The 27,042-nt window shown below is 41.5% G+C and overlaps 3 protein-coding genes across 10 annotated transcripts in view; 1 reads left to right on the forward strand and 2 right to left on the reverse strand.

Moving 5' to 3' along the window:
• PARN (poly(A)-specific ribonuclease) overlaps positions 1 to 8,431 on the reverse strand; it is a 48,095-nt gene extending 39,664 nt beyond the window's left edge. For 2 of the 3 annotated variants that reach the window (XM_051810431.1, XM_051810338.1), the window contains exons 1-11: positions 8,350 to 8,431; positions 8,040 to 8,117; positions 7,068 to 7,147; positions 6,066 to 6,133; positions 5,890 to 5,971; positions 5,179 to 5,239; positions 4,346 to 4,511; positions 4,072 to 4,137; positions 3,294 to 3,332; positions 1,348 to 1,390; positions 642 to 722 (exon numbers count right to left, since the gene is read on the reverse strand). In XM_051810431.1, coding sequence (XP_051666391.1) covers positions 642 to 722; positions 1,348 to 1,390; positions 3,294 to 3,332; positions 4,072 to 4,137; positions 4,346 to 4,511; positions 5,179 to 5,239; positions 5,890 to 5,971; positions 6,066 to 6,133; positions 7,068 to 7,147; positions 8,040 to 8,117; positions 8,350 to 8,368 — 783 coding nt within the window. In that variant the 5' untranslated portion in view covers positions 8,369 to 8,431. Of the gene's footprint in view, positions 1 to 641; positions 723 to 1,347; positions 1,391 to 3,293; positions 3,333 to 4,071; positions 4,138 to 4,345; positions 4,512 to 5,178; positions 5,240 to 5,889; positions 5,972 to 6,065; positions 6,134 to 7,067; positions 7,148 to 8,039; positions 8,118 to 8,349 lie in introns of those variants that run through there. The other variant, XM_051810516.1, reaches the window with a different exon arrangement.
• A 57-nt stretch (positions 8,432 to 8,488) lies between these two features.
• On the forward strand, positions 8,489 to 16,094 carry BFAR (bifunctional apoptosis regulator). 6 transcript variants are annotated; one of them, XM_051811050.1, is made up of 10 exons: positions 8,489 to 8,908; positions 10,107 to 10,166; positions 10,456 to 10,519; positions 11,193 to 11,514; positions 12,356 to 12,557; positions 12,886 to 13,055; positions 13,679 to 13,823; positions 14,068 to 14,238; positions 14,752 to 14,954; positions 15,826 to 16,094. In XM_051811050.1, exons 4-10 carry the CDS (start codon positions 11,249 to 11,251, stop codon positions 16,016 to 16,018), a joined length of 1,350 nt encoding a protein of 449 aa, XP_051667010.1. In that variant the 5' UTR covers positions 8,489 to 8,908; positions 10,107 to 10,166; positions 10,456 to 10,519; positions 11,193 to 11,248; the 3' UTR covers positions 16,019 to 16,094. The 6 variants fall into 6 exon arrangements, with proteins under 6 accessions (XP_051667010.1, XP_051666689.1, XP_051666598.1 ...); XM_051810729.1 differs by lacking the exon at positions 10,456 to 10,519 and having other exon boundaries at positions 10,107 to 10,177; positions 11,195 to 11,514; XM_051810638.1 differs by lacking the exon at positions 10,456 to 10,519.
• Positions 16,095 to 16,890: 796 nt separating this feature from the next.
• Positions 16,891 to 26,345, reverse strand: PLA2G10 (phospholipase A2 group X). Its single transcript, XM_051811758.1, has 4 exons — positions 25,013 to 26,345; positions 21,050 to 21,215; positions 19,876 to 19,982; positions 16,891 to 18,157 (listed from the first exon to the last, which is right to left on the reverse strand). Exons 1-4 carry the CDS (start codon positions 25,062 to 25,064, stop codon positions 18,012 to 18,014), a joined length of 471 nt encoding a protein of 156 aa, XP_051667718.1. The 5' UTR covers positions 25,065 to 26,345; the 3' UTR covers positions 16,891 to 18,011.
• Between the last annotated feature and the right edge of the window lie 697 nt (positions 26,346 to 27,042).

The raw sequence follows: 27,042 nt of genomic DNA on the forward strand, positions 1-27,042 counted from the left end.
ACTTGCTTCACCCAAACTTATGTATCTTGAAATACATAAGGACAAATCCCAGGAGTTTGATCAAGAATTCCCACAGTTCAAGTCCTGTGACCTCCTGAAACCTGCCTCAGACTCAGTAAGCAAAATCCAAAGTCCCACAAACAATGAGAGTGCCTGAATACACCAGGCATGACCTTGTGTTCAGCTTGTTACCACAGCAGTCCCTGCAGCACATGTTTCTATGGAGAAATGACCCAGGAATTGTGCAGGACGTTGTACTGACAACCAAGAGCAATCAAGCTCTGCAACAGAACACCCCGGACAGACTGTGAATGCAAACAATGTGACAACCTGCTCAAGAATTTCTGCAAGAAACTCATGTTTCCTATTCCTAGGCCACACTCCTCTGACAGAGCAGATTCACAGGAGGCATTCACTGCTCTAGAATATTGTTTCACTATTCCACAATTTCTCATTTAGTTTTCTAGAGTGCCTTGCAGCTCTTCCAGCTTTACTGCAAAGCCTAAGTTATCTGGCAGAATTTGGAAGATGAGTTTCAGAAACATTACCAAATCCTAGCACACAACTTTGCATTGCTGACTGAAGGCAGAGATTCTCCCCCTCCTTCTTTTACACAAATTAATGAAATGCAACTTATTTACCTGTTCTTTTGCTTGTTTCTGCTGTTCTCTTCTTTTTCGTTCCTCTTCATCTACCTTACTAATAACAATATATCTCTCCTTCTAAAACAGAAAATGTATAGTTTGAGGAATGACTCTGAGAAGCTCTTATTTAAGTTTCTGTAAATTTACATTGTAAAGAAAACTGTCACCTCAGCAGCAGTTACTTGGCAACACAACTGTTTCTATTGTAGGCACCACTTCATCACCTACTCCCAAAAGCCTACTTTAGAAAGCTGTATTACATTCATCCACCAAACCTAACTTTCACTAAACCCACTTTTTAATTCTCAGGAAAGGTTACCAGTATGTCCTTGTAAATAGCTTATTTCAAATATCTTTTGGAGCAGGGATTTTTGCTGGGAGGTGAGGACACAACAGCATGTGATGCCACTGTTTTTCCTCTAAGATCACAATCTACATTTCACCAACACTGAACATCAGACATATCTAAGATACCTCTTAAAATACCTTTCAGTATAAAGGAATAATATTAAGCCACACAAATACATGCTGATACTCCATACGTTGGTCAGATTTAATATTTAGAAATAAGTTCACTGTATTCCATCTAGAATGTTTTGCATTCGCATAACAAGGCTCAAGTTATACCTAAAAGTCAGGAGATTTGGTAAAATTGAGAAACACAATTTCCTTCAAAGAGAACAAATGTTAGAGGCCTAGTTACCTTATCTGACTCCAGAGTTTCAACATGAATACCTTTTGGATACCTACACCAAAACAAATGAAAAGTAAATATAAGTAACTATGAATTTGGCATTTAGCAAATTGAAACCACAGCAGTGATTCAGTAATTTCATGTTTCATTATTACTATAAGTCTTAAGTGCAAAAGAACTACTGAAAGTTTCTTTTTAGTTTAAAATAATGGAAAATCTGAAGCAACAGGCTAATTTGATTGGCCTCCTTACATTACCTAAGAGTAACTAGCACAAGAATATATTATCTTTATGCAACTTCCCATCCTACTGCTGTGAGACCTCTATCTTCTTATTTTAGTAATATTAAGTAAATATCATGTAGATATTTCATCACAATCTACAATCTCTGCTCTCAAGAAATCCAAACCAAAGATACTGGTGAGAATGCTCTCATTTACTTGCAGCCACAGGACAAATTCTTTGGAGACTGCATTGCCTTTAATACATCACTTATTTTAGGATTTATAAACAACCCTGAACTTTCTGCTAACAGGAGACTCCAATGGGAATTATTAACTCAAATGTCACTACCTCTGCTTCAGGGTTGCATCACTCAATCACATTTCATTTCCAGAGTACTACCATACCCAGAGCCACAGAATCCAACTGATGGCAAAGTAAGAGAATAACATCTTTTACCACTTAACCAGTAATTTTACTGCCTAAGCAGCAATTACTCTCATTTTCCCATCATAATAAACTAACCACAACTGTACAACCACTGCAGAACCAGCATGTTTCCTTGTCCTCTGGCTATTGCTAAAGTTAGCCCTGGAGAGCACATACCCAAGCACTGCTGTGTCCTCTCCTCCCTGCCTCCTCACAGGGTTTGGAGCCTACACCTCCCTCACAAGCTGCCTCACGTCACAAACCTGGGATGCATCACCACACTGATGCACAAGAGAACACTTCAGCAGAGAAAACCACCTGTGAAGAGTTCAGGACACAGGGGCAACCAACATCCTCAGTGTTTTCTGCTTTAATTATCTCCAGGTTCACTTCACAGCTCGGCTTTGTCTCCCCAGAACACACAGGACCACAGCTGTGCTCATGGAAAGCACCACTGCAGCATGTCACAAACTCCAGCTCAAGAACACCTCCTTCCAGCCACTGAGAGCAGATGCAAAGCTAAGTGTCAGATAAATATAACACTTTGTGCTACTGGAAGCTATAGATATTCTATCCAAATAATATATCTAAAAAATATATTTAGATATAAATAATATATCTAAAAAACTCACACTGAAAAATTCTTAAATGCACCTCTCAGATTAGTTCTCAAGCTCCCTTCTTGAGATTCCATTTTACAGAGAGAAGCTTCATTTTATCCACTTCCAGCATAAACAACAGAGGATCAGATTCAGTGCTGCAACACTGAATTAGCTAAATGTACAAAAAATGCCTTCTGCTGTATTTCCCACATTTTACAACTGCAGTCAGAACAATGAAAATCTTACTTTACAGCCTTAGTGCTTCTCCCAAGGCCTTAAGGGATATTTTTAAGCAATATAATAAATTATCAAAAATGCTTATGCTTGGCATCTAACAGAAAACTATAAACATATCAGTATCTCCTATAGAACTCCTAGTTTTTCAGGTAAAGCCCACAATCTGTATAAGCACATGCACTTTCTGTTCACTAAAAACCTGGCAAGTTGCATTTGTCACATAATTCTAGGCTGTGCTGTTCTATTCAGACATTTCAGACAGGAATAATAAAACAAATACTAAGCTTTAAAATATTCAAGTGAATCATCACAAATAAGTTCTTCAGAACATTATAAAAGTCTTCTTTTAAAGGACAAAACAGTGTCTAAATGAATCACCCCAAGATTAAGTAGATCAGATCTTACCCAGATTTCTTATCAAAAATACTAAAAATATACAGTAAGGCAGTATTACCAGCAACTTACTTCCAGCTCAAGGTCTGATAAATTAATTTCCTTTGAAATCTAAAATCAAAAGACAATTTTGTTACTAATAATCCTCTTACAGAGTGTTTCCAAGTAATGATATTCAGTTAAAGCTGACTTCATGTTCATTTGCAGAAAGATTTTTAAAGCAAAAGTCACTGCCACCAGAACCTATAGGGTTCCCCAAGCTGCAAAGGCATTTACACCATTTTGTACAGTTACCCACAGATCTTCTCATAAGAAAATATTCTGTAGCTATGATCACTCCATATAGATACAGTGATGATACCTTATCTCATCTCACAATGTTCTGCTATTTCTAAATTCAATTTTTTTTTTTAATTTTTTAAACAACCATACTCTCCAAACATCCAGACCCCAAAGCTAAATAGATTTTTGAGGAGGAGACCTAATAAAAAACAGTAACACACTGTCAACTACAAACAACTAACAGTCCAACAGATTTGAAAAGTTTATTTTTAAAATGCATATCCAAGGTTTATGGAAAACCTCAGCAATAGCAAGAGGAGGCCCATATATACAAGACATTTTTTGGCTGTACTTAAATATGTTGCCACTACATGCAGAAGTTACAGCTCACACAGCAAACTATGACACCCATATACAGAGGCACATTTTTTCAACATACAAAAAAATCAATCAAATGTAAATTTTGCTGCAGTCAACCCAAGTAAAGACAGTCTTCCTTGTCACTCCCCTAATTCTGTATGACCAAACAACAAATATTTTTAGAAGATATGCAACTTCAGAAACTCACCCTGTACATGGCTCCAGTTCCAAACTTTCACTTTCTTCATTCTTTAATAAGTCTTCTATCTGTTCCCTGGAGGAAATAATTATTTGCTTCTATATCTGTTTTATTTTTTGGAAGTTTACAGCTCTCCCCAAAAGACAAGAAAACACTTCAAAACAAAAAGAGCAGCATTTTAAAACCAGTGAACTAATAAAAATGGCTTCAACATACAGAAATATCACCACAGTTCACATTTTAGCTTTAACAACATCAGAGGATATGAAACAATTTAACTTACACTACTTTCTCAATAAATTTTTTCTGATCTTCAGGAATTGTTACAGGACACTTTGTGGAATTAGGAGAAATGTATGACAGAGATCCTGCACCATTGGCTTGAGAACGCTTTTCATCAAACTGTTCCCTTAGCTGTCTTTCTTCTTCCTGGTTTAAATATGGAATTCCTAACAAAAAGAAAAAAAAAAAAGTAAAAGCTCATCATAATTACAGACAAATTAGGGATGTGCAGGGATTCAGCAAACACTTATCACTAACCAAGCATCTGCCACTCTTTCAGCCCTGAAGGTTGAAAACAAACCCTTCCTTTCAGTCCTCTGTCCCACATCCCACTTGTTATCTGTGTCTATCCAGGCTTCCCTCCAGCACATGCCACACTAGCTGCTACCACTGGACAGGGAATGAGCCCAAGGACTGCAGAGCCACAGGTCCCAACCACAGTAATATTTAGCCCTCCTCTCCCTTGCTCCCTGCATCACCTGAATCCCAGACTGCAGCAGCACCCTTACAGTGTACTGATCCCCTTCCTAAAACATGACTTGTGATTCATTACTATGGATCTCTCCAGTCATGCTTTGCCACTGGACAACAAGAAACAACCAAACCCTCCTGTGAGCAGGAATTCCATTCTGCTGAACCTATACAATGAATTCCTGGAAAGGAATTACTACCAGCACAACAGTAAAAGAGATAAAAATAACTCAAGAACTTCACTGTGTGTTAAGAGATTATCATGAATAGCAGCCTTTTTTCTTCTTGCAGGACACAATGAAAGGTGTCATCATAAATATTGCAGACATTGAAAGAAATATAAAAAAACCCCAAACAACTCACCGTTGCGAAAAACTTTATTAAAATCAAATCCTTGGTTTGCTAAAAAATCTATACTTGAACTCTGCAACAAAAGAAAAAGACTTTACATTTGGAAAAGGAGCTGTGGCATAAAAGATCAATTTGGTTATTTTCACACTTTTTAAGAAATTATACAAAGACCAAAGTCAAGAGCAACAACGTTTTTGACCCTAAACAAGAATTCAGGCAATATTACTTTTGTTATTTATTTTGAACTTTCACAGAACAATAAATATCCTAAGGGATAGAGATGAAAGAATGAGCTACGTGGAGAGAGGAAACTAAAGAAAGCAAAATGTTCAGGAGAACAAATCTGAGACAGGAAAAATGCTGGCAATAGCCTGGGAAGAAGTAAAAGTAAGACAAGCAGATGAGAATATAGGATAAAACAGGAAAAGGGAACACAAAGTCCAATGAGAAAAGGGAAAAAATTAGAATTATCTTGCCAGGTTTGGAACATTATCTCCAATTCCAGAAACCACACAATGTAATACATAACAAGATTTAAAAACTGAAGTCAAAGATACTGCCTTAAAGCTCATTTTTAGGGATTGCTCTTAACTGATGTTTATTTCTCTCATAAGAAAAAAACCAAAACCAAACCCCAGAAACTTCTATTTTTCCACCTTTTAAGGTGAAGTTTGCTGCAGGTATACCTTAACCGAACAAAATCAAACTTGTTTTTCTACTAACCTGACAGACAAACTTGACATCTGGTGAATTTCTGTTAAAGGGTTTTGGAAAAATATAGAAATTAAATGACTTCATTATATACCTGTGGAGAAGATGAGTTGCATGTCAATAGAGCTTATCAGTATCACTTTAGAAAATCCTCAATTAAGAAAACAAGAAATAAGAGAATGACATACTTTTCTTCTGTGTCACCATATTTAAAAGTGCAAAGGCCAAACTGAAAGAGCAAAAAATCCATGGAATGCTGGAAAGGAAAGGAAAACTTTGCATGAGAATAAAACCTGTACACATTTAAAGCTTAACAGGGTGCATCCACATATGACTTCTCTCCGTTTCAAAATTAAGTAAACTGAATCTTTAACCAACGTTTATTTTGCTGGTAATTTTAAAATAAAAACACTAGAGTTTTTCAACTAGTTGTCATCTGCATTTAATCACCTTCTTCTATTGCCCAAAGATGATTTGTAGTATGCACTTCTACTCCATAAACAGACAAGAACTGAGGGAAGTCCCATCTCTCTCTCCACCTGTTGCTCAAGTACAGGACATGCTGCACCCAAAGCAGCTCTCAGTCCTTCTCAATGTTCATTTACATTCCCTACAGTGTGACAGGAGTTTTCAAATACATGTAACAACACATTTAATATTCTTCTAACCCACATGGCTTACACTGGGTACAGGCATTCAAAACTAGCCCTCTTGAACATAAAGATCAAAAATATCAATTTATCAAGTTATTCAATGTTAAAAGTAAAGCTTTAAGAAGGTGACAACAAAGAATTTGGGTCTGCCTTCTGATACAACAGACTTCTTAAAATGTTTACAGAGACTGACTGTGCCTGCAGGGCCTGAATTGATGAAGCTTCTCCTCACTGAATTCCTCTCACCCAATACCCCTTTGAACTCATAAATGTTAACACTCTCAACATCCTTTAACAAGTTCTACACCTTTACTCATTCTTGTGTGAGGAATCATTTCTGTCTGTTCTGACCATGAGTTCTGCAAGTTTAATGCAACATTCAATTGTGTTACCAGAAAACAAAACAAGCAAATCCCATCTGCTGCCTGTAACTCAGTTTTAGACCCATGACATACTTCCCTGTGTTGTCTCCACGATGAACTAAGGCATTCTAACCTTTTTCCAGAATTTTCCTTTCAGTCAGTGTAAACACTTTACCTTTTTAAGTTTTTGATACCTTTCTTCTGGAGTGTCAAAGCCATTTGTTAATGCACTAACAGAAGGCCCATCACTGATCCCTGAAAAAGTAGAACATATTTTGCTTTGGGTAAGCTTTTCAAAATTAGCCACAGCAAAGAAATGCAACAACTGATAATTTAAGAAAAATGGTTTCACTTAATGTTACAATTATTTCAGTTCAGAAGGATTTTCTACTGCATAAAAGCCACCCATTTTAACAGTAGTGTTCCAGCAGCAAAGCTCTTCTGCAGAAGTTCTGCATTCTGGTTCCTATTCAATGTGTCAGTAACAGGTAAAGACCCTCCATAGAATAACACAGATGGGCTTTACAGCACAGTGCAGGATCCAAGCCAAACTAAAAATGGGAAGAGTGCTGCCCAGGGATTTACGGAATGACTTAGCCACTTTAAACAATACACAACAACAACTGTATTTCCATAAGCACCACATCTAACAAAACCAAGTTTTGATCGCATTCATGGCTCAAGATCCACATGGATCATGTTTCATGGATGACTGAACTCTACATCCCAAATCCAAAGTACTTATTAAAGCATCTCTGTGACACACACACCCTCTGGATTTTACAAACATACAAGTTCTAAGTGCTGCCCTTCCCTGTCCAAATACTTGCAAGGCCTTTCTCATTTATCTGAATCTTTCACTTATAAAGGTATCACATGTAATACCTCCTTTTTTCCCCTCAGCTGCAACTGAAAATCAATTAACACATTGAAAGATTGCTGCGGGGAGGGAGTAGAGGCAGCATTAGCATGTCATGTATCTGTGACCAAAACCTTGCTACCGCAGACATAACGAGTAGTTTGATCGCTTTGCAGTAGCCTCAGCTTTAGCTTTTTCAAGTCAACGCTGAGACAGCGAACTGGGGCGCGGGGACACCCCCACAGACATTGCCAACAGCTCACAACCACAAAACCAGCGCGACCGTACCTGAAAACTCCCCATCGATGGCCAGGAAGTCTGACTCTTCAATGGCTTCATACACTTTGTGTAGGTTATCCTTAAAATCTGCGGGGAAAGGGGTAAAACGCACCTGAGGTTACGCACCACACCCCGGGGCAGCCCGGCGCCCCTCGGGCCCCCTCAGCCCCGGGGCCGCGCCTCCCGCCTCGGGGCCGCCCCTCACGGGCCAGGGGAGGTGCGGGGACCCCCTTCGCCACGAAGGAGAGGCCGAGCCCGGGGCAGGGAAGCCGTCAGGGCTCGGCTCAGGGGTGGGGTGTCGCTCCGGGCGGTCACTCACTGCTCCTGGTCACCTCCATCCCGCGCCCGCCGCAGCCCGGCCCGGCCCCGCCGAGCGCTTCCGGGGCCGCCCCGCGCGCCGCACGTGAGCGCGCACGTGAGCGCGCCCGGCCGCCATTTCCTGCCGGGGCGGCGCCCTCAGGGCACGGAGCGCTCTGCGCTGCCCCGGGGCAGCCGCTGTGCTCTGTCCGTCCTGCCCCGCGCCCAGCACCGACACGGCTGCCTTCGCTGCTCTGCCGGGCTGGTCGGCCTGCAAGGGGCCCTCAGCCGCTGGCCCTGCTCGCCGCGGCAGCGGAGCGGCTGTAGCGGCGCTGCCCAGGGAAGGAAGGAGTCCCACCCCGCCGCTCTCCCGTGGGGCGTTGTGAGATGTCACGGCCCACAGAGCGCTCGCCTTTCAGCCCAGAAATGCGTATCTAGCACCAGGAAGGAAGAAGGGATGCGAATCTGCTGAGGAGACACCAGGAGAGCTGCTGGTGGTGGTGGTGGTGGTGCCTTAACGATGTCGAGTCCGGAGGAACTGGAAGGCTTGGCGTGTTACGGAAGAAGCGTTCGCCTTCCTGGTAAAACCAGCACTTTCACACGTAATTGTATAATAACAAACGTTCTGTCCCCGCAGCAGCGCTGTGGGAGGAGGAGCTGCCCAGGGGCCAGGGCAGGAGCTGTGGGCACGGACACCGTGAGAGTTCAGTGAATGGGCTGCAGGGTTAAAGTTCACACGGCACAGGAAGCATCTTTTCCAGAATCCCAGCAGAATGAAAACAAATGGAAAAGTCTCTGTTAATTGAGAGGCAGTTTCGGCATAGAGAAGATAAAGAATTACACCAGACTTAGCGGAGAGAGCTTTTAAAGATTCTTCAAGATTAAGTTTTGCCTTTTCAGTGTAAGCAATTTATTCTACACGCAGTCCCAGCAAGTCATCCAGGATGATTAAACGGTGCCCAGTAAGGCGTTAGTTAAAATAATAGTAGTAAATTAGCTGTAGTAAATAGCAGTAAATTGGCCGAAGCCTAAAATTTTCATGTTACTCCTCAATTTTTTAACATACATTCCTGCAGTTTCTCGTTAAAGTGGTCATGGCACTTTAAAGTGGTTAATGGCTGTCATTTCCCACCAGATCCAGGAATTCCTAACTGACAGGTCCAGGAACTCTTTGCTTCTTTCACCTGTAAAATAAACACCAAGTAGTTAGAACTGACCCCAGAGTCCAACCTGGCTGCAGCCTCCTTTCAGGTGGTTGTACAGAACGAATCACTCATTTTTCTTTGGACTCAGTCAAAAGGAATTGCAGTACGGGAACAGAGATAGATATATAAATAATAGCGAATGTGTGTCTCTATAGATGCACTCTCTTGTGTCTCTGCTAACACGGACGGCCCGGCAGGGCTGTGTAGTTACCGCACCGAGGGCAGTGCCGGGGCGGGCCCGGCTCCTGAGCCCGGGGCTGGGAACGGGGCACGGCGGGGCTGCCACCCCGCCCGGGGCTGCGGGTCGGGCTCGGCCCAACCCTGCCCTGCCCAGCGCAGGAAACGCGGCGGAGGAAGCAGCGCGGGGGGCAGGAAGGCGGAGCTGGAAAGAGGAGGCAGGAGAGGAGCCAGAAATCGTCCTGCTGCTGCTGCTGCTGCTGCTGGGTCTTAATTCGGTGGAGACTGGGCGGCGAAATATTTTTCCACCCACGGAAATCCTGCTGGCTCTGCCTTCTGGGAGAACTAGAAGAATGCTTTTAAGTGCAAAACCTTGGTTTTATTTCTCCTCCTGTAGGTGCTGCTTCAGGTTTGTGTTTTAGAAAGCCGACGGTCCGCGCTCTGCCGGGAAATACAGGTTTGTAAGCGGTGTGAGGATTCTGGATTCACTGTTGTGTTTCTCTACTTTATTGTTGTTTCGTTTGGGTGTTTTTTTCATTTCCGTTCTATACCGGCTTGCACGCTTACCACTTTGTGCTTGATCTGGATGGCAGATAGGTAACTTGGTAGTAAGCAGGAGCCACATAGTGGAGAGTGTAGTCATATTTTGGTTTGGTAGTACCTGAGGAGAAAATTGTGTCGTTTTTGGTATCTTCTGACATATCACGAGTGATGAGTGAGTGATCTGAATTAGTGTTTTTCTTAAGAAACTACATACTGCCATCTGAGAGAAGGGAATAGGAACATCAAGCAAATAGATTTGTATCTTTGGTAAGCTTGGAACAGTCTTAGACTCTTCTTGTCTGTGTGTTTTCTGGAATACTAACGAAGTATAGCTGTCAGTGAAGTTAATGCAGGGCTCAGACCTTCACTGAAGTGGAAGCAGGTCTATCCCTTGTAATTCTGAAACATGTGACTTTGTGGATCAAACTTTTCTTCTTTTTAACATCGCCCAGCAATGTCTAGCGTTGACTTTTGTAAGTAATGTTTTATTCTGTATGCTTGGAAGGAAGAGGGATGAAGTAAATTAGAACCTTATGTTATGCTGGTGTTTTATCTTTGAAAATACCATCTCTGATGGTATTTTCTAATTATGTTTCTTTTGATTGGTGTCTTTTAGTAAAACCTTGATTAAAGATAGCCAAGTCATGTGGGTCAGTGAGTTACTTTGTTTCACTTTCATGTGTTTCATAACGCAGGAGAAGAAAGTAGAGGGAGATTAAACCCAGCTGTTTACATCTAGAATCTGGTTTTGATTGTAATTTGCAATGAATATGTTGTTGAAAAAGTAGATCATGTTTCATTTTGGGGGCAGGCTGTGTTGCTTAGAAGGTTTAAAACCATCCCAACGGCAAAAGCAGTGCCACGAGAAATTACACTGCTTACCATCCTAAACTTCTACCAGAACTTTTTTCTTAAAGAGGTTTATTTTGTTGCTTTGCAGAGGTAATGGTTTGAAGATCTGAGAGGGCTTCCCGTTTGCGTGAGGCATAAAAGAAAATGGAAGAAGATGAGACTTTACCAAGGGAAAGGGAGAGGGCAGAAGGTGAAACAGGTGCTGTTGCTGACGTGAGTGGGCAGATCTCGGTCAGTGAGTTCCTTTGCCACTGCTGTTACGACATCCTGGTCGATCCCACCACCCTGAACTGTGGCCACAGTTTCTGTAGGCATTGCCTGGCCTTGTGGTGGGTGTCGTCCAAGAAGAACGAGTGCCCCGAATGCAGAGTAAAATGGGAAGGGTTCCCCAAAGTCAACATCCTGCTCAGGTGAGTGTGCTCTTTTGGGAATGCCATTTTGGGATAAATCAAACCACTGAAATTAGCTGGCTGATTTCTTGAGTTTCTCAGAATTTTGTAGCCTATTGGTAATCTGAACTGTTGCAAGGACATTTAAATCCCAAAGGCTTTCATGTTCTGCACTTGTATTGAACTGTTCAAGCCCATTTTTCTGCATGGAACTAAGGGGTGTGTTGGTTGATTTTGTTTGGGGGGCTGGAGTGGGGGAGGTTTCTTCTGAATTTTTTTGGGAGATGGAGAGGAGGGATCCTTTTTTAGTATTGAGACCCTTGAATCTTTTAATATAGCTGGTTGTTTTCTAATAATTGTAAGTTAGATTGATCTTTGATAATTGTGTAGTTATTTCTGTAATAGGAATTATTTATAGGAAGAAATGTGATCATATTGCAGAACAAAGCTAGAAATATGTTTGATGTTTTGAATTACCCACAACTTCTTTTGTTATAATACTCTATCTGGGTTAATAATATTTTAATAATTAGATGGTAGGATTGGGGGTAGGCTCTTATGTTGTCTTTTACCATTTTTTAGTAATCAAGACTTGCCAGTAGCACACAGAATTCTAATTTTACATAAGAAATATACATGGGAGGAATTACGTAGTATTTTAACTTTAGAAGCTAAGCAAAACATCGTTTGGAAGTAATGGATAAAAGTTTAAGTTTCCTAAGTATTAATAACTAATTTTTCATTGCTTTCAAAGATGATAGTCTACAATTGAGGCTGGAAAACAAAAATCCAAAAATTAGTCCCTTTTCTGAGTATGAACCCTGAATGGTTTTGGTACAATGACAAATATTTTTCCCATTAGGGATGTTATTGAAAAGCTATTTTCTGATGCCATTGAACAAAGAAAAGAAGATATTCAACAGAACAGTGATGTGGCACGCAGCTTAGCAGCCTTCCAGAAATATGGGAATGACCAGATCCCTACAGTTCCCAACACAGGAAGATTTAACCCTCGAGGAGGAGGGTTTTTCTCAGGCGTTCTGACAGCTTTAACTTGTGTAGCAGTAAGTTTCATCTGCTTGGTTTTCCATATTTCCTTCATTTGGCATGCAATCGAATCTTCTTAAACTTGTCAGCTTGTCAGCACAGAAGAGCCTTCAGCTGAGCACAGTGGCCTTCAGAGGTCTGTCAGGAACTACAACTGCAATGTAGCTTAGATGGAAGTTAGGCAAAGTGGGGGAAACTTCAAGATACTTTTTTATAACCTGAATATTCTAGGGCCCATGAAGTGGAAAATTCCACATGCCAAGCCTCTTATTGCGTGTTTATCATTAATGTATTTACTTTACAGGTAAAAGATGAGGGGTTTTTATCTTTTTAATCCACCTGTAGGTAGTTCTACTTGGCTATCACTGGAGTAGCAGAGAATTTGAAGAAGATCATCTTGTCCACAAGCCTGTTGCTAGATGGACTGCTGAGGAAGTGATCCTCTGGCTGGAGCAGCTGGGCCCATGGGCTTCACATTACAGAGAAAGGTTTTTACTGGAGAAAGTGAATGGAAGGTGAGGGGCCTGATGGCCAAGAACAACTATTGTGTGTTGGGATTGCTGACAGATTCATTAGGGATGCTTGTTGGGAAATGACTGTACTGTGTTCCATGGATTGTGGGAATATTCTGTAAGGTACCAGAATACATTATAGGGGAAGTTATAACAATTTTTGGTGAAAACTTGAGTAGTAGATACTAAGCAAGCTACTTGAAAATGTCCTAAGAACTTCTTAAATTGCTGACAACGCAGACTGAAATGATACTGAGAGTAAAATTCTACTTGTGTGTTATCCACCCCTCCCACCTTCCCTTTCATTTGGAAGTATCCACGTGCCATGTGCGTGGTTGCATTCCACCTAAGAGAAATGCTGAAAGCAGGCGAGAGGAAACTGGAAAAGAAGTATTTCAAAACCCAGGCTCTGAGATGCAGTTGGTGTGAACACTTGATATGGAATGTAATTTGACAATGATCTTTAAGGTTTTCCAACCCAAAGCATTCTGTGATTCATCCTGTAATCCAAAAGGTGCTGCCTTCTATCAGTACCTTATTGTTTCAGTATTTAGTTGCTTATTTGTGAGTCATATCTTTGTGGTGAAGAGACACTGTTTGCCTTCTGAATTCTTCTGCTTTTGTAGGCTGCTCCTCACACTGACAGAGGAGGATTTCACCAAAGAGCCTTACAGTATAGAGAACAGCAACCACAGGAAAGCCATCATGGCAGAACTGGAATGTGTGAAAGCTTTAGGTGTTAAACCACCACAGAACCTTTGGGAATATAAGGTAAATTTTATATTAAGTGTGTCGTGTATATTAAGTATTTTTAAAATAATATCTTTAAAAGAAGATTTTTTTGATGGAGTGTTGAGGTAGTGGAATTGTGCTTGTAAAAGCTGCTCATTTTAATGAAATGTGGTATTTGAAAAATGATCCTTTGAAAAATAATTGTCAGAAAATCTAAGAACTGGCATGTCCCTTTCATTTTATTTTTTCACTGATTGAAACTTGATAATTTGATATCTTTCAGGCTGTAAATCCAGGAAAATCCCTCTTTCTTCTCTATGCCCTGAAGAGCTCTCCAAGACTCAGTATGTTATACCTGTATTTGTTTGATTATGCAGAAGCTTTCCTACCTTTCATCCACACAATTTGTCCTATGCAAGAAGACAAACATGAAGATGTTTTCACAAAACTGCTGGTAAGTGTTCAAAACATTAAATGTGCTACTTGCTTTAATTACAAGCATTTTTAAGACTAGCAGCATAAAAACATAAAGTAATTATTCACCATTTCATCTCTTTACACTATGACTTTAAAAACAACAAACCTACAGAGTAAGTGGTTCCTTGATTTTATTTTATGTGGTCACCAGAGTTGGAACCATTACCTTTAATAAGATCAGTTTAAGGCTTTTAAGACTTCAAATGTGTGACAGTCATCCTTCTGAAGTTCACAAGACTACAGAAAAGCTCTTCACTCAAATTACCTGTGTTTTAAGAAAGGGCATTTTAAGGTCTGGTTGTCTGTGATGTTCTAATCCAATGGAAATTACTGTGCTGTAGTATTATCTACCCACAAGTACAGCAAAGACAATTTGCTGCTTTCAATGTATGGAAAAAACAGCTTTTCAACAAAAGACTAGTAGAAATAAACCAGTATTGAATTTGTTTAATAGAAAATTGTTTAACAGTCTTTTTATCCTAATTTACAGGACCTTAAAGATCCTTCATGGAAACAATGGAGAGAATTCATTGTAAAATATTTATTTTTGCCATACCAGTTGATAGCTGAATTTGCTTGGGATTGGCTGGATGTGCACTACTGGACATCAAGGTTTATAATTGTGAATGCTATGTTGCTCTCTGTTCTGGAATTATTCTCCTTTTGGAGGCTCTGGTCAAGAAGAGAATTGAAGTAAGTCTTAGTGAGTTTGTTGAAGAGGGTAGGAAGTAGATGGCCTTACAAATAGTAACAATCTTATGATTGCACAGTTGCTCACTGAAATGACAGTGTCTGACTACAACACTGAGGTTAATAAGAACAGGTGAATCTGAATTCCTACATATGCTAGTACTTCTGAATGCCTTTATTTATGTGAATATTTGATAGGGTTTCTTACAGCTGGTTTTACTTATCAGATGTAGCAAATGCAGAAACAGTAATAAACATGTTCTTAACCACTGGGAAATACTAACCCTTACTGTGAGAACTGCCTTTTATGCCAGCTGAGAGTAAATACATCAGAATTTTGTCATGATATGCTTCCAGTGTGGTTATTAAAGGATGAGTCCTCAGAACCATAAACAAGTTTAGCTATGCTGGTATTATTTCTGGTAAGTTACAGGAATTTCTGTTTTCTGTTATGACTTTAATCTTAATTCGAGCATATTAATATTACTTCATAGTTGCTGTGGTCTCATTTCTAGTTTTAGAAACTGCACGGGAGAAATTCCTGTTGTGGTGTGTCGTGGGTTTTCCCTTTGCCAGCCGCCAGGGGACAGAAGAGCACAGGGGACACGAATAACCTGTGGCAGGGCTGGAATGTGACACTGCAGCCTGCTGGGCTTTGGGCTCTAAGTGCACTGACTTAATGCTTCCTCTTTAAGTTTGGTACTGCTGGGGTTTAAGAAAGCTTTTCTGGAGTGCAAAATAGTGTTTTACACGTAAAGGGTAATCCCAAATAAGGGCTAAATAATTTAAGGCTGCAACACCTCTTAGCTTTTCTTTGACTGGGTAAAAACAAACCAGGAAGTCCCTCTAAGCCTCTCCCTTTCCTTTTTCACAGGACTATTCCTCACAGAATGTGGAGACATTTCTGGAAAGTCTCAACCCAGGGTCTTTTTGTTGCCATTTTTTGGCCTTTTATTCCTCAGTTTGTCTGCAACTGTTTGTTTTACTGGGCCTTGTATTTTAACCCGATCATAAACATTGATTTTGTGGTTACAGAGCTGCGGCGTCTGGAGACACAAGTGCAGTGATTGCCTTTGGAACTTTTGGGCTCTTTAGCTTCTAAAAATGGACACTTGAAATAAACTTTGCTTTTTCTTTTGTGTATGTGGCAGCAAAAGTGGTGGATTGTGTTAATTTAAACATACAAAAAAGCCTTAAGGTAAGTTACTCTTAAACCAGTTGATTCCAAATTGGAGGATGGGCTCTAGTATCCAAAAGGAATTTTCCATTGGAAAAAAAAAAGAAGACATTCCTGTTTTAGCCATGTAAAATTCCTACAGTCATTTTGCCTTATTTTTGATCAGATCAAACTTCTCTATTCTGTTCTGAGCATTCTGTATATTTTCCAGCCTGCCTTAAAGTCTTAGGAGCTGCTATAGTGATTTCTTTCTTTTGAAATGTAGCGTTTCATCTCAGTGATGTGTTCCTCAGCTTAAGTTTGCCAAAGGAATGCCCTTCCTGGATAGGCTTGATATTGGAAGTACATCAGTTATTTCAGTCTTCTTTACATGTAAGGCTGTGACTGTCTCTGCACAGTCTCACAGCAGAGTTTGCTCTAAAATTCCTGCTCTTGAAGGGAAAAGACTTGAGTTTTCTCATCTTTTGGAAAATGTGGTGATTGCCATAGGATATCTTTTATTCAGACCAGTTACACTTCACCAATAGCTCCTTTAATGCTTTCCTCTTGAATTCTGTTGCTAATTCTTAAATTCAGGGTTATCTCTCAAAAATTATTATTTTGGAAAAGTGACCTGACACTGTAATTACATCTTACTGCAATACAATGTGTGTCTACATCCGTGAGCAAATATTGACTGGAAAGTTATTTTGTGTAAACAGGATTGACATTTGTTAATGTATGTTTTTTTTGACTGAAGAAAAAGTCAGATTTTTTTTTTTTTTGCATTCTACATTGGTTTGTTGTTTGGGTTTTTTCATTTGTATCATTGGTATGAACTTTAAATTTGCCTGTGAATATTTTGAAAGATTAAAGATCTCTTTTGAAATCGTCACTATTATAGGAGTGGGTTATTTTGTTTGGGTTTGAGTTTTTTATATTGAAGTACTTGTCATTAGTTTGGCCTTGTGCAGACTGTTCTGTAGCCCTGTGTCTCTGAGTAAGTTGAGGTGGGTGAAAGTAGACATGAAACACTCCTGGTTCTATAACTGTTAAAATTAGCAGTTATGAAAAAAGTGTATTATTCAGCAATTCATGGTACTGGTTTCTCTTCCTAAAAGGTTAAAAAAGTCTATGAAGTGACCCCAGTTAGACCCATCTTTACATCCTGACGAGGTCTATACACTTCTGAACTTGGTAAACTCTTGCAGTCCAAGATCAAACACTTGTGGAAAAGGAAGTTGGTCCCAACAACTGCTGCATTGTCATGTGTCTGTTTTGGTGGTGGTTTGCATTTGCACTTTTAAAGGTGGCTCTAAAGTTTTAAGGGCAGAACTTCTCCCTGTGCTTACAGGAAGTTCAAGGTGTACAGAGTAAGGAGCTTGAGCCATGTCAAATGAGCAGCTTTTTCAGAAAACTGTATTTAAAAAGTGAATACTAGAAAAATAGAATTAATTAGGCCTTCTTTAATACAGGTAGGATTGCTTAAGAGATATGTTAAATTAGTTAATTAGCAACAGTTAAATTAGGCTTTTATTGTAAGTGTTTAATGTAGTTGAGAAGGTTCTTTGTGCTAACACTGTCACTTTGTGCCTTTTTTCCAGTCAGTTCAAAGTTAACAGATGTTAAGATAAATCTGAAAAATCTGTGAATCTCAATATAAACAAAATTAATATTGTCAGGTCTTATCTGATAAACTCAGATTCCTATTTAGTCAATAAAAGGGCACTGCACAAGGTAAATAAGGTACATGTTTACTTTGGCCATTCTTGAGTAGAGAGGCTGAGGGGGCAAGAAGGGGCATCAACAAAGGGCAACATCATTTGTTATCACTGCTGTGACACAAAAAAGTCATTTTAGATTTAAATACATACAGAGTTTTCACGAAGACTGATGTTGGATGTCTAATACCTACACAAAGGCTGGATCTCACCACACATAAAGTCTGGCCACAAAAGGTATTTTCTGTGATACGGAGCTTTAGAAAAACATTTGGCAGCTTCCCTGTCACATTCACAGGCCATCTTTTGACATTTGTCTTCTAGTGAATCTGAAAGAGAACACAGTAAGTTTGATGTTAGTCTGAAGTAATAAAACACACCAAATGGAATGCCAACACAGAATGGTTTGGTTTAGCAACAACTGATCCGTGGATCAATCAGTGATCACCAATCTTGGCAGGTGAAAATACAACAGTCAGATAAAGACTTAAATATTCTTCATGTTCTTTAATGAAACAACTCTGATTCCTCTTTAGAAAGCAGTGTGTGGCCTTCTCTGCTTGCCCTCCTGCTCTAGTGAAGCTTGAGGTTGGGAAGACAGTTTCCACACATATCCTTTCATCTACTAAAGCACCAAAAATATACACACAGGATGCAAAAATGTTCCATGTCCAGCTTAAATTGCTCACCTCTTTTTTTATCAAGGCATTCAGTAAGAAGTTAGGTAAAGTGTGTTTAAGTGTGACAAAATCCATGTCTTGTCATATTTGTTTTGTAATTGTAGTGTTGCAACTTAACAGATTTCTTGGCCTGAGAGTTTCTTCTTGGCATGAACATTTTCTTCCACAGCAACGTATTTTGGGTTTAGTGTGCCAAGGCAGAAATGTGTGTTTTTTTCTCTCTGCAACTGTCTGTAAACTGAGGAATCCTTGATTACATTTTGTCTGAGTATTTAACATTTTAAAAGCTTAGCCAGATCTCTGCTTGAGATTTGTCCAGGAGCAGAACAAGTGTTCAGTTTTGTGTATGAACTCAGTTTCTGACGTGAACTGCAAGTGTTCATGTGTCTGTGTTGATGCTGCAACTCCCTACCCTAAGGGCTACTCAATAGCATAAGTAGCATGAAAACATGATAGGATAAAAAAACCAAAATATATTAACTGAGATCTATTCCTTCTCCTGTAGTTGCTCTAAAGTTTTTCTTTGTGGTATGACAGGGACTTTGTTTCATCTTTGTTCCTTGACAACACACCTACTGTCTTGGCCAGTATTTTAAAATATTATCAGCTTCTGGACTGGGACAGAAGCAGAATCTTTACAGGCAAGTATAGATGGACTGTAACATGACAGGTTAATTAGTTTGAGAGACAAGAGGCTTCGTGCATCTGATGCAGAGAAAGAAGTGAGCAAGGAGAGATTCTGCATGGGGTAGACACTTGGGCAAAGTAAAGGCTGAATGTAAAGGAGGAGAGGAATTAATGTCAAAACTTCCAATTTTTTTCAGGTCAGGCAAATTCTAAATGGAGTTAGGAAATTCGAGGGGTTTGTGTTCCCTGTGGATGGCCATCAGTGTGGCCTTTAAACCATGGCAGTCAGAAAATCAGACTTGCTTTGAACAAGTTCATGTCAGGGTTTCTCCAGCTAATTTGCAGTCTGGGTAGAAGCATAAAATTACATGCAGAGTAACTGACCTCAACAAACATCAGTGCTGAGAAAAAGGAGGAGGTTTTGGGCTATGTTTTCTGAAAGGGTAATAGGAGCTTGTAGATCAGAATTTTGTTTGCTTATGTGTGTCAGTAGGTGGGGATTGAGAATAAGAAAGTGCATTCAGTTGGGTGGCATAGCTGTGCTTTCTGGAGGCACAGTGCATCCTGGCAAAAAGGTCACAAAAGGAAGGATGGTCAAGTCAGAATTTTACAGATAATTGAGAAAATGCCTTTATTCTATGAAGTCAATGAGATAATCAGTAGCAGTAAAAATGAAAAAGCACCCAAACCAACACACCCCCCCAAAACCCAACACCAAAAACCCCCAAGTGCTCACTCACCACACACAGCAGAATTGTCTTTGCATTCCCAGTGGTAACTCTCAGTCTTTGGCTGACAGCCTGCTTGTTCTGCCTTGCCATAGCAGCAGTCGTGGTTAAAGCAGCACCTGAGAGGAACAGAACTGGTGATTTATGGTCACACAGTCAGTGGGTTTTATCAGCATGTTACTACAGCTGGGAAATAATAGAAAAAATAGAAATAATAGAAATAATTCAACATATGTGAATGCACAGTCTGGTGTGGAGTCATTGGAAGCCCAGAAGAGCAAATAGGGGAGGTAACAAGGACCTGAAATTAGGGAACTTGTAAGGTTTTGCTGCAAACTAATGACACCCTTTCTTTTTTGACTTGGTGGGTGTATCCACAAACTGTGCACTCTGCATTCATTCATTCATTCTGTTTCTTCCTGGTAGCCTAAAACCATATTACAGTAGGCACATGGTGTTTAGATGGTGTTTAGGTTGCCTGAGGAATTTGTGTCTGCAATAGGAAAAGTTAATGCTGTGAGCTCTCACTTTGCAGTTACTTCTTTTTTCCATGCTTATTAAGTAATTACTTGGTAATTCCACACAAATTGCTGTGTAAAGATCCCGTGGAATGTAACAGTTGAACAGCACATGCCCAGGAAGTAGATCAATAACTCCAGGTCATGCATAGAAACTTTAAAAAAGGCAAAAAAGCCCAGGAAAAAAACAGTAAATAATCTTGTCAGTTAATGTTCCATTACAAATTAAATTGATGATAGTCAATATGCTGAGATTTAGTACTAAATAGAAAGGTTTGGTTTTTTAGGATTATTTTTATTTTTCAACAGGTTGGATTTTGCATAATTTTTATGCATTGTTTTGAATGCTGATAAAAGGGGACATGGCAGTAAAATCACAAGATTTTTCAATTGCCTTTTTAATTTTTACTTTTATAGATTTTTTTTGAACGTTTGAGCTTTAACCTTGTCCAGCAAGACTTCAGTTATTCAGCTCTTGGTTGAACAGCACCAGCAAAGCAGCTCAGTTGTGCTGTGAACCCAGCAGTACTGCAGGGGAAGCTGGGGTTAAAGGCAATCCACAGAAACACAGCGTTTAAACTCAGTCCCCCACTGCTGTTAAATAGGCCTGATGTATATTTTAGTCCTTTTACTCTGCCCTTGGCTCCCCAGCTGAGCAGTTCTCTCACCAGTCCACCCTGTCCTTGGGCCATCCTCTCCCCCCCAGCCCGCAGTAGCAGCCGTAGCGCAGGTAGGCGAAGGGCGAGCGGCCCGTGGTGCAGCGGATGGCTCCGGCCAGCTCCAGGATTCCCCGCCGCTGTCTGGAACGGCCTTCCCCCAAAGCACCTCTGTAAACTGGGGAGAAAAAACGGGTTTTTGTTGAATCAAACGTGCAAATATAAAATATTTAAGCGCTGATAATAAATGACGGTCCTTGAAAGTAAGACAGTTTTGGTTTGTGACGCTCTGGGGTCACGCTGCTTGACCCCGTCCCGTTGGCCCCAGTCCCTTCAGAACAGCTGCAGGGGTTTCCTCCCATGGAGGCAGCAAACAGAGACAGACTTCAGTCATCTCCAAACTGGTAAGGGCAGCATCTGTTCTGTGGCCCAGGCCCACAGGTTTTTAGGACTGGCTGCCCAAAGGGTTGCAGTGTTTACTCCTTATTATAACATACAATTTTGCCCAGATTGTTATTTTGTAGAATGTAAGCTTTACGTTGGAACAAATATGTCCTCTATGATAGGGTTCTGGTTTTCCTGAGTTTTAGACAAAGCAGACAAATAACTGGTGGGGATGGTGTGGTGGATGTAGAGCAGGGAAATGAGTGGGTGCTTGGAGTCATTTCCAGGGAAATTAGAAAGGTGGGGTTGGGATATTTTTTTCTGTGTCATTTTGTTTGGGTTTTTTTGTTGTTTAAGGGATTCTCACCAGTATTTCCCCAAAACAAACTGTATTTAGGAACTATATTTTAACTGTCCCATGTCAGTACTAAAGCAATAGATCCTGAGCAGCAGAACAATGCTGAGACACTGGGTGACAATTTTGGGGGCTTCCTGTCCTCCTGCAGGTTGAGCTACCCTTAATGGTAATGGGCAGCATCTCCTTGCAGTGCTGGCTCCAAGCTATTTATAGCACATTTTAAGAAGCTGAATGAGTACAAAACAAATTAGTGGGAGGTTTCTGATTACAGTTTCTTAGTAATTAAACTAATTATTTATTTTGATAGGAGGAGAACAGTTTATAAAACTAAACTCCCAGTGCTGGATACAGATTGCAAAAGACATTAAGAATTAATAACTGATAATACCTTGTGAGGGAGACAGACAGCAGAAAAAATATTTAGACTTTGTCATTGAAGGCTTTCATATTTATTTTCCTACAAAACAACTATGACGATTATGCAGTTTTTATATAATCTGTATAATCACATAATCTATTATAATAGACTAATAGAGTAATCTATTATAATAGATTATATGATTAACTATAATCAGTTAATGGAAAATGTGCCAGCAAAAATACTGTTCCCAGCACCTTTGAGTAACTTGAAACGTGTGGGATGCTCGTGACCTCCTGCACTTGTAATTTCTTGAAAACAATGGAATTTAAACACCTCATGAGATCTCCTCATTAAGAAATACAATTGGTTTGTGTATGAGAGTGGTAAAAGACCCTTTTAGAAAGAACAGCAAGGCTTCCTGAGGCAGCAGTTGGTGCTTTCCTGACTGGGACCACTCCCAGAGCTCTTTCCCTCCTGTTTTGTGGACGTGTGATCCAGGGAGAGAAGGGATGTTGAAATAAAGGTGCTGAAACTTGCACGTGCAGCTCTGGCCATTGATTGAAAGCCATCACATCTTGAGGAGCGAAGAAAAGCTTCCTTGCTCTGTCCTCGATTGCAGTTTCATTTAAAAACTGCTCCATTGGCACTAAACTTCCTTGCTAAGATAGTGAATAGTATCTGTTGTGTCATGGCTCCTGTTCCAGAATATTATCTGTGTGTTTACTGGCATCTTTCAGCTCTGGGTAGCAGAGCATCCATTTGATTATAAACAGATTATCTTTGTGAATAAAGGAAAAGGGGAAAAAATTAGGAACACATTAATTTTTTGTGAAAGGTTGTATTTCCTATAACATTTTACTCTTTGCAATGGGTTCAATGCAAACATAATAATTAATTTTGCAGATGCACAGTCATATTTTTATTGAGATGCACAATTATGATACATAACTACATTAATCATATAGCATCTAATGCAGTCTATGATGTTTTGTGGGGTTTAAAAAAATTTTTAAGCCATGCTTTCAAAGACTAAGGCTACAGAAACATTTTTTCATGTTAAATATGTGTAAGATTTCCTGTAGGGATATTTTCCCTGTGCAGTCATAGTGCTCTGGTAGTTCAGAACAAGAAACTTGGGAATAAGCAGAGTTTCTGATCATCTCCAAGAGAGATGTATGCCTTACAGAAACTTCTGGGTGTTTGCTTGGATTTTTACCTCCTGTTTCATAAGCCATCAGGGGTGACCTTTTTCACCTCACTTTATTGCCCAGGCTGCTCCCGTGCTATCTCCACAAACTGTGGTCACATGGGAATTTTTCGAAAGGATAAATTTGCCTGTTTTGCTCCTGTGGCCCAAGCATTGGGAAACATGAATTGCATTTCCCATCCTGCCCACTGCCCACGGAGTGGGTGACTGCAGTCCTGACTCAGCGCCCTCGAGCACAGCCAGGCTCGCTGCCATGAGCACCCCGAGCTGGCACAGCAGCGGTTCCATGGCTTTTCTTACTGCTCTTGCTGAGCTCTGTGCCATGCAAGGGATGAAGTCTGGAGGGTGATCAAAATGCTGGAGGACTCACGGGGCCATGCTGAGGTCAGGAAGTAGAACTGGGGCAGGGAGCTTGGTGGGGCCTTAAGTTGGCCCCATTATGCAAGCACCTTACCTTGTGGGCTGTAATGGTGCCACTGCCTTCCCCCAGACCCTGCTTCATTCCGTGCCCAGAATCTGCTCTAGGACTGGACTGGGGCCCTTGTCCTTAGCATCCTGTTATTTGCATGATCTGGTGTGGTGAATTTCCTAGGTGTGTAGGAATGTGTAAAAAAAAGAAGTGCAAGAAGACAAAAGAGAATCTCTTAATTGAGACAGCAGAATGCTATTCTGGAAAAGTGGATTTTGTCCTTCCAGCTGTCACAAAGGTTCAGCACGAGGTTAATTTAATCGCTTTAAAACGATGCCTGTTGATGTTTACTAATAGTTTGCTCCCTGCCTGCTGAGTGTCCTGGGGTTGGAGTACCAAGCTGCTGCAATACTCAGTTGAGAGCCAGGCTTTGAGTAGTTGAAGTTCCACATAATTTTAAGCAGTTAAAATTGGGTTCTACCATGTCACTATGGGAACAAAATAAGTACATTAAGATACTGTACTGATGAACTCTTCAGAAAACCTATGAGGAAATGGGCTGTAAATTACTACAACTGGTCTTTAATACTGCTTAATAAATAGGACATATGAGACAAAAAAATTAATTAAATATTTGCAAAGTGAGTAATTGGCTGTGCTCAGGTATGAGGCAGGGGTCCTTTAATTATGTTCTCTCATCATAACTTATTTATAAAGACTGACTCATTTTTTTCAGGAGAACTCAGGGTTTTGTAGGCAATCTCAGTTCTCACAGTTCCTGCCCCTGAACGGCTCTGGAGCTCGAGTGCTCTGCGATAGCTCGCTCCAGTACCCGGAGAGGAGCAGGGCTGAAGGTACTGGCTTTGCAGATTGTTCCTGCACGTGCGAGCTGCAGTGTGGTTTCAAACCCCGACCTTGGTCGGCACAGCTGCGGATCGCTGAGGAACTTTCAGCAGCGCTGTGAGCCCCCCAGCCCGGAGGTGCAGCTGCAGCCGCCGCTGGGAGCGGCACGTCGGGCTGTCCCTTCGGGCGAGTTCCACCCAGCCGTGCCCGAGCGCGGGGACACCTGTCACGGGGACTGTGCTCTCCGGCGTGGGAAGACAGGCACGTCCCGTGATCGCTGCTCCCAGAGCTCCTTCCTCTGCCCCTTCTCCCACCTGCCCCCCGGCGCGGCCGAGCCCCCTCCCTCCCGGGCACGGGAGCGGCGGGACGGGGCCGCTTCCCTGGCGGTCAGGACCGTGCCCGGCTGTACTCACGGGCCGCGGGCAGCAGCAGGAGCAGCAGCAGGAGCGGGGGCAGCGGCGCCATGGGCTGCGGGGTGCGGGCTGCGGGGTGCGGGCTGCGGGTCCGGCGGCGCGCTCGGCAGCGGAGCGTGGAGGTGTGAGCGGAGCGGCGGCGGGCCGGCTATAAAAGGCTGCTTTCTGCCCCGAGCCGGGTCCCCCCGAACCCGAGCCCCAGACCAAGCCGTGCTGTCCATCTGGCCAGAAGGGAGGAGCTGCCGCTGGAAGAGCCGGGGAGAGATGGGACCTGTCACTCGGCAGCGGAGCGCGGTGCGGGCGCAGCGGCAAGGAGCCCTGGAGTCTCTGAGGAGGGGGCTCCGCTCCTCCAGGACCCTCCTGCTTTGGTAGCTATGTTTTCTTTTTTAATTACAGCACTTCCTTGGTAATTTAATCCAGATCTGGAGAGTTAGGGTGGCAGCAGACTGTGTTGCAAGTTAGTCTGGTGGTTAATTACACCCAGTGCCGAAGTCATGCGCTCTATCTGGAGTCTGCATCTGCCAGACTTCATCTCTTGATTCCTTCTTTTCTTGGGGGACCACAGAACAACCAGCTCCTAAACTGGTTATGGACATTTGTAGCTTGATCAAAACAACTTTTTAATTGTACCTCAACCAAAACAGAGTCTCAAAGTGAGTATTTTTTGTACGTTGTATAATATGTGCGTATATTTTCCTCTCCCTTTCCAACTCTTGCATTATTTTGTAAAACCTACATATTACAGTTTCACTGCCCTTCTCAACACACAGACAATACAACTTGCTTTTATATGTTTTTTTTTCTTGCTCATACTTCCCAAGTGTTTCTTCAGACCTTGCATTATTGCACTGAAACCAGTGCATTTCCTGTCAATTGTTCAAGCAGTCAGGAGCCCCAGAATTTGAAGTATTGATTTTGTGTGCATGTGTGTGTTTTGTTTTGTGCTGTTCATTGTTGGGTTTTTTTGGCATTATTATATTCCAGGATATTATCCCCACTGGATCTCACCAAGGCTTACACTGCTAGGATATGGAAAGAGATAAAATGAACTTATGGAACTTACCAACAACTCGCTCTTGGTCATGTTATCTTACTGTTGGAGACCAGCTGGTAGTTTGGGGTTTTTTTGTAGTGAATAGTATTTTTATCAAAGAAATAAACCCTTTTTTAGTGTGCATACTGAAGGATAATTCTACTTTTGCATTAAAATGCTGTGATTTCTGCATTGTATCGTTCCTCTTTAATCTGGAGAGGTAGAAAATCACCTGTGGTACGATTCCAACAGACAGAAAGCATGCACAGACAGATCAGATTTGTTTTTGTCACGCTCTCATTAATCCACGCTCTGTGAGGTGTTTGTGTTGGCACTGAAGTCAGGGCAGCGTGGGATAAATGTGGAAGCAGGCAGGATACTGATAGGCAGGATATTGATATGCCATTGTACACTTGATAGGCCTTTGTGCAACTGCGTGCAGAGCACCAGGCGTGGCCCGTCAGCCGGGACAGCCGCGTGCGGCGCCTGGAGAGGCATGGGGGGACGGGATGGACTTGTCACAGCAGAAGCTGCAGGGTTTCCACCAAGTGCTGGTGTTCTGCAGAGGGATGGAGGTTGCTGGAGGCTCCCTGTGTGCCTCTGAGGCCCTGTGGATCCGTACCAGGCAGCTGGGACACGCTGCCAGCCCATCCTGCTCTCCCTGTGCCTGCGTCTGGCCAGCAGAGCGGAGCTACCACCCTGTCTCCCAGCAGGGTGAACTGGAGCACTTGTGAAATGGGATGTGTGGCAGCCACAGGTTTTGTCCATGACCCTGAGAAATCTTGGTAGAAAACCCATCTATTTGGGATATTTCTTTTTTTGTTTTTTTTTTTCCAGATTTTTGTTGCTCCTGCCACCAACTGGGTCAGGGCAATTTCCCTATTACTCATGGAGTCACAGCGCTAATTACTGTTACTCTGGGCTCGACTGTCACTTCTGCATTTGTTTACCGGCTCTTCCGGTCAATAAGTCACACCTATTAGAACCTTTTAATGGT

The sequence above is a fragment of the Manacus candei genome, unplaced genomic scaffold (assembly GCF_025592945.1).
Source record: "Manacus candei isolate 608988 ecotype Guabito, Panama unplaced genomic scaffold, ASM2559294v1 h1tg000002l, whole genome shotgun sequence".
NCBI classification, from domain to species: Eukaryota; Metazoa; Chordata; class Aves; order Passeriformes; family Pipridae; genus Manacus; species Manacus candei.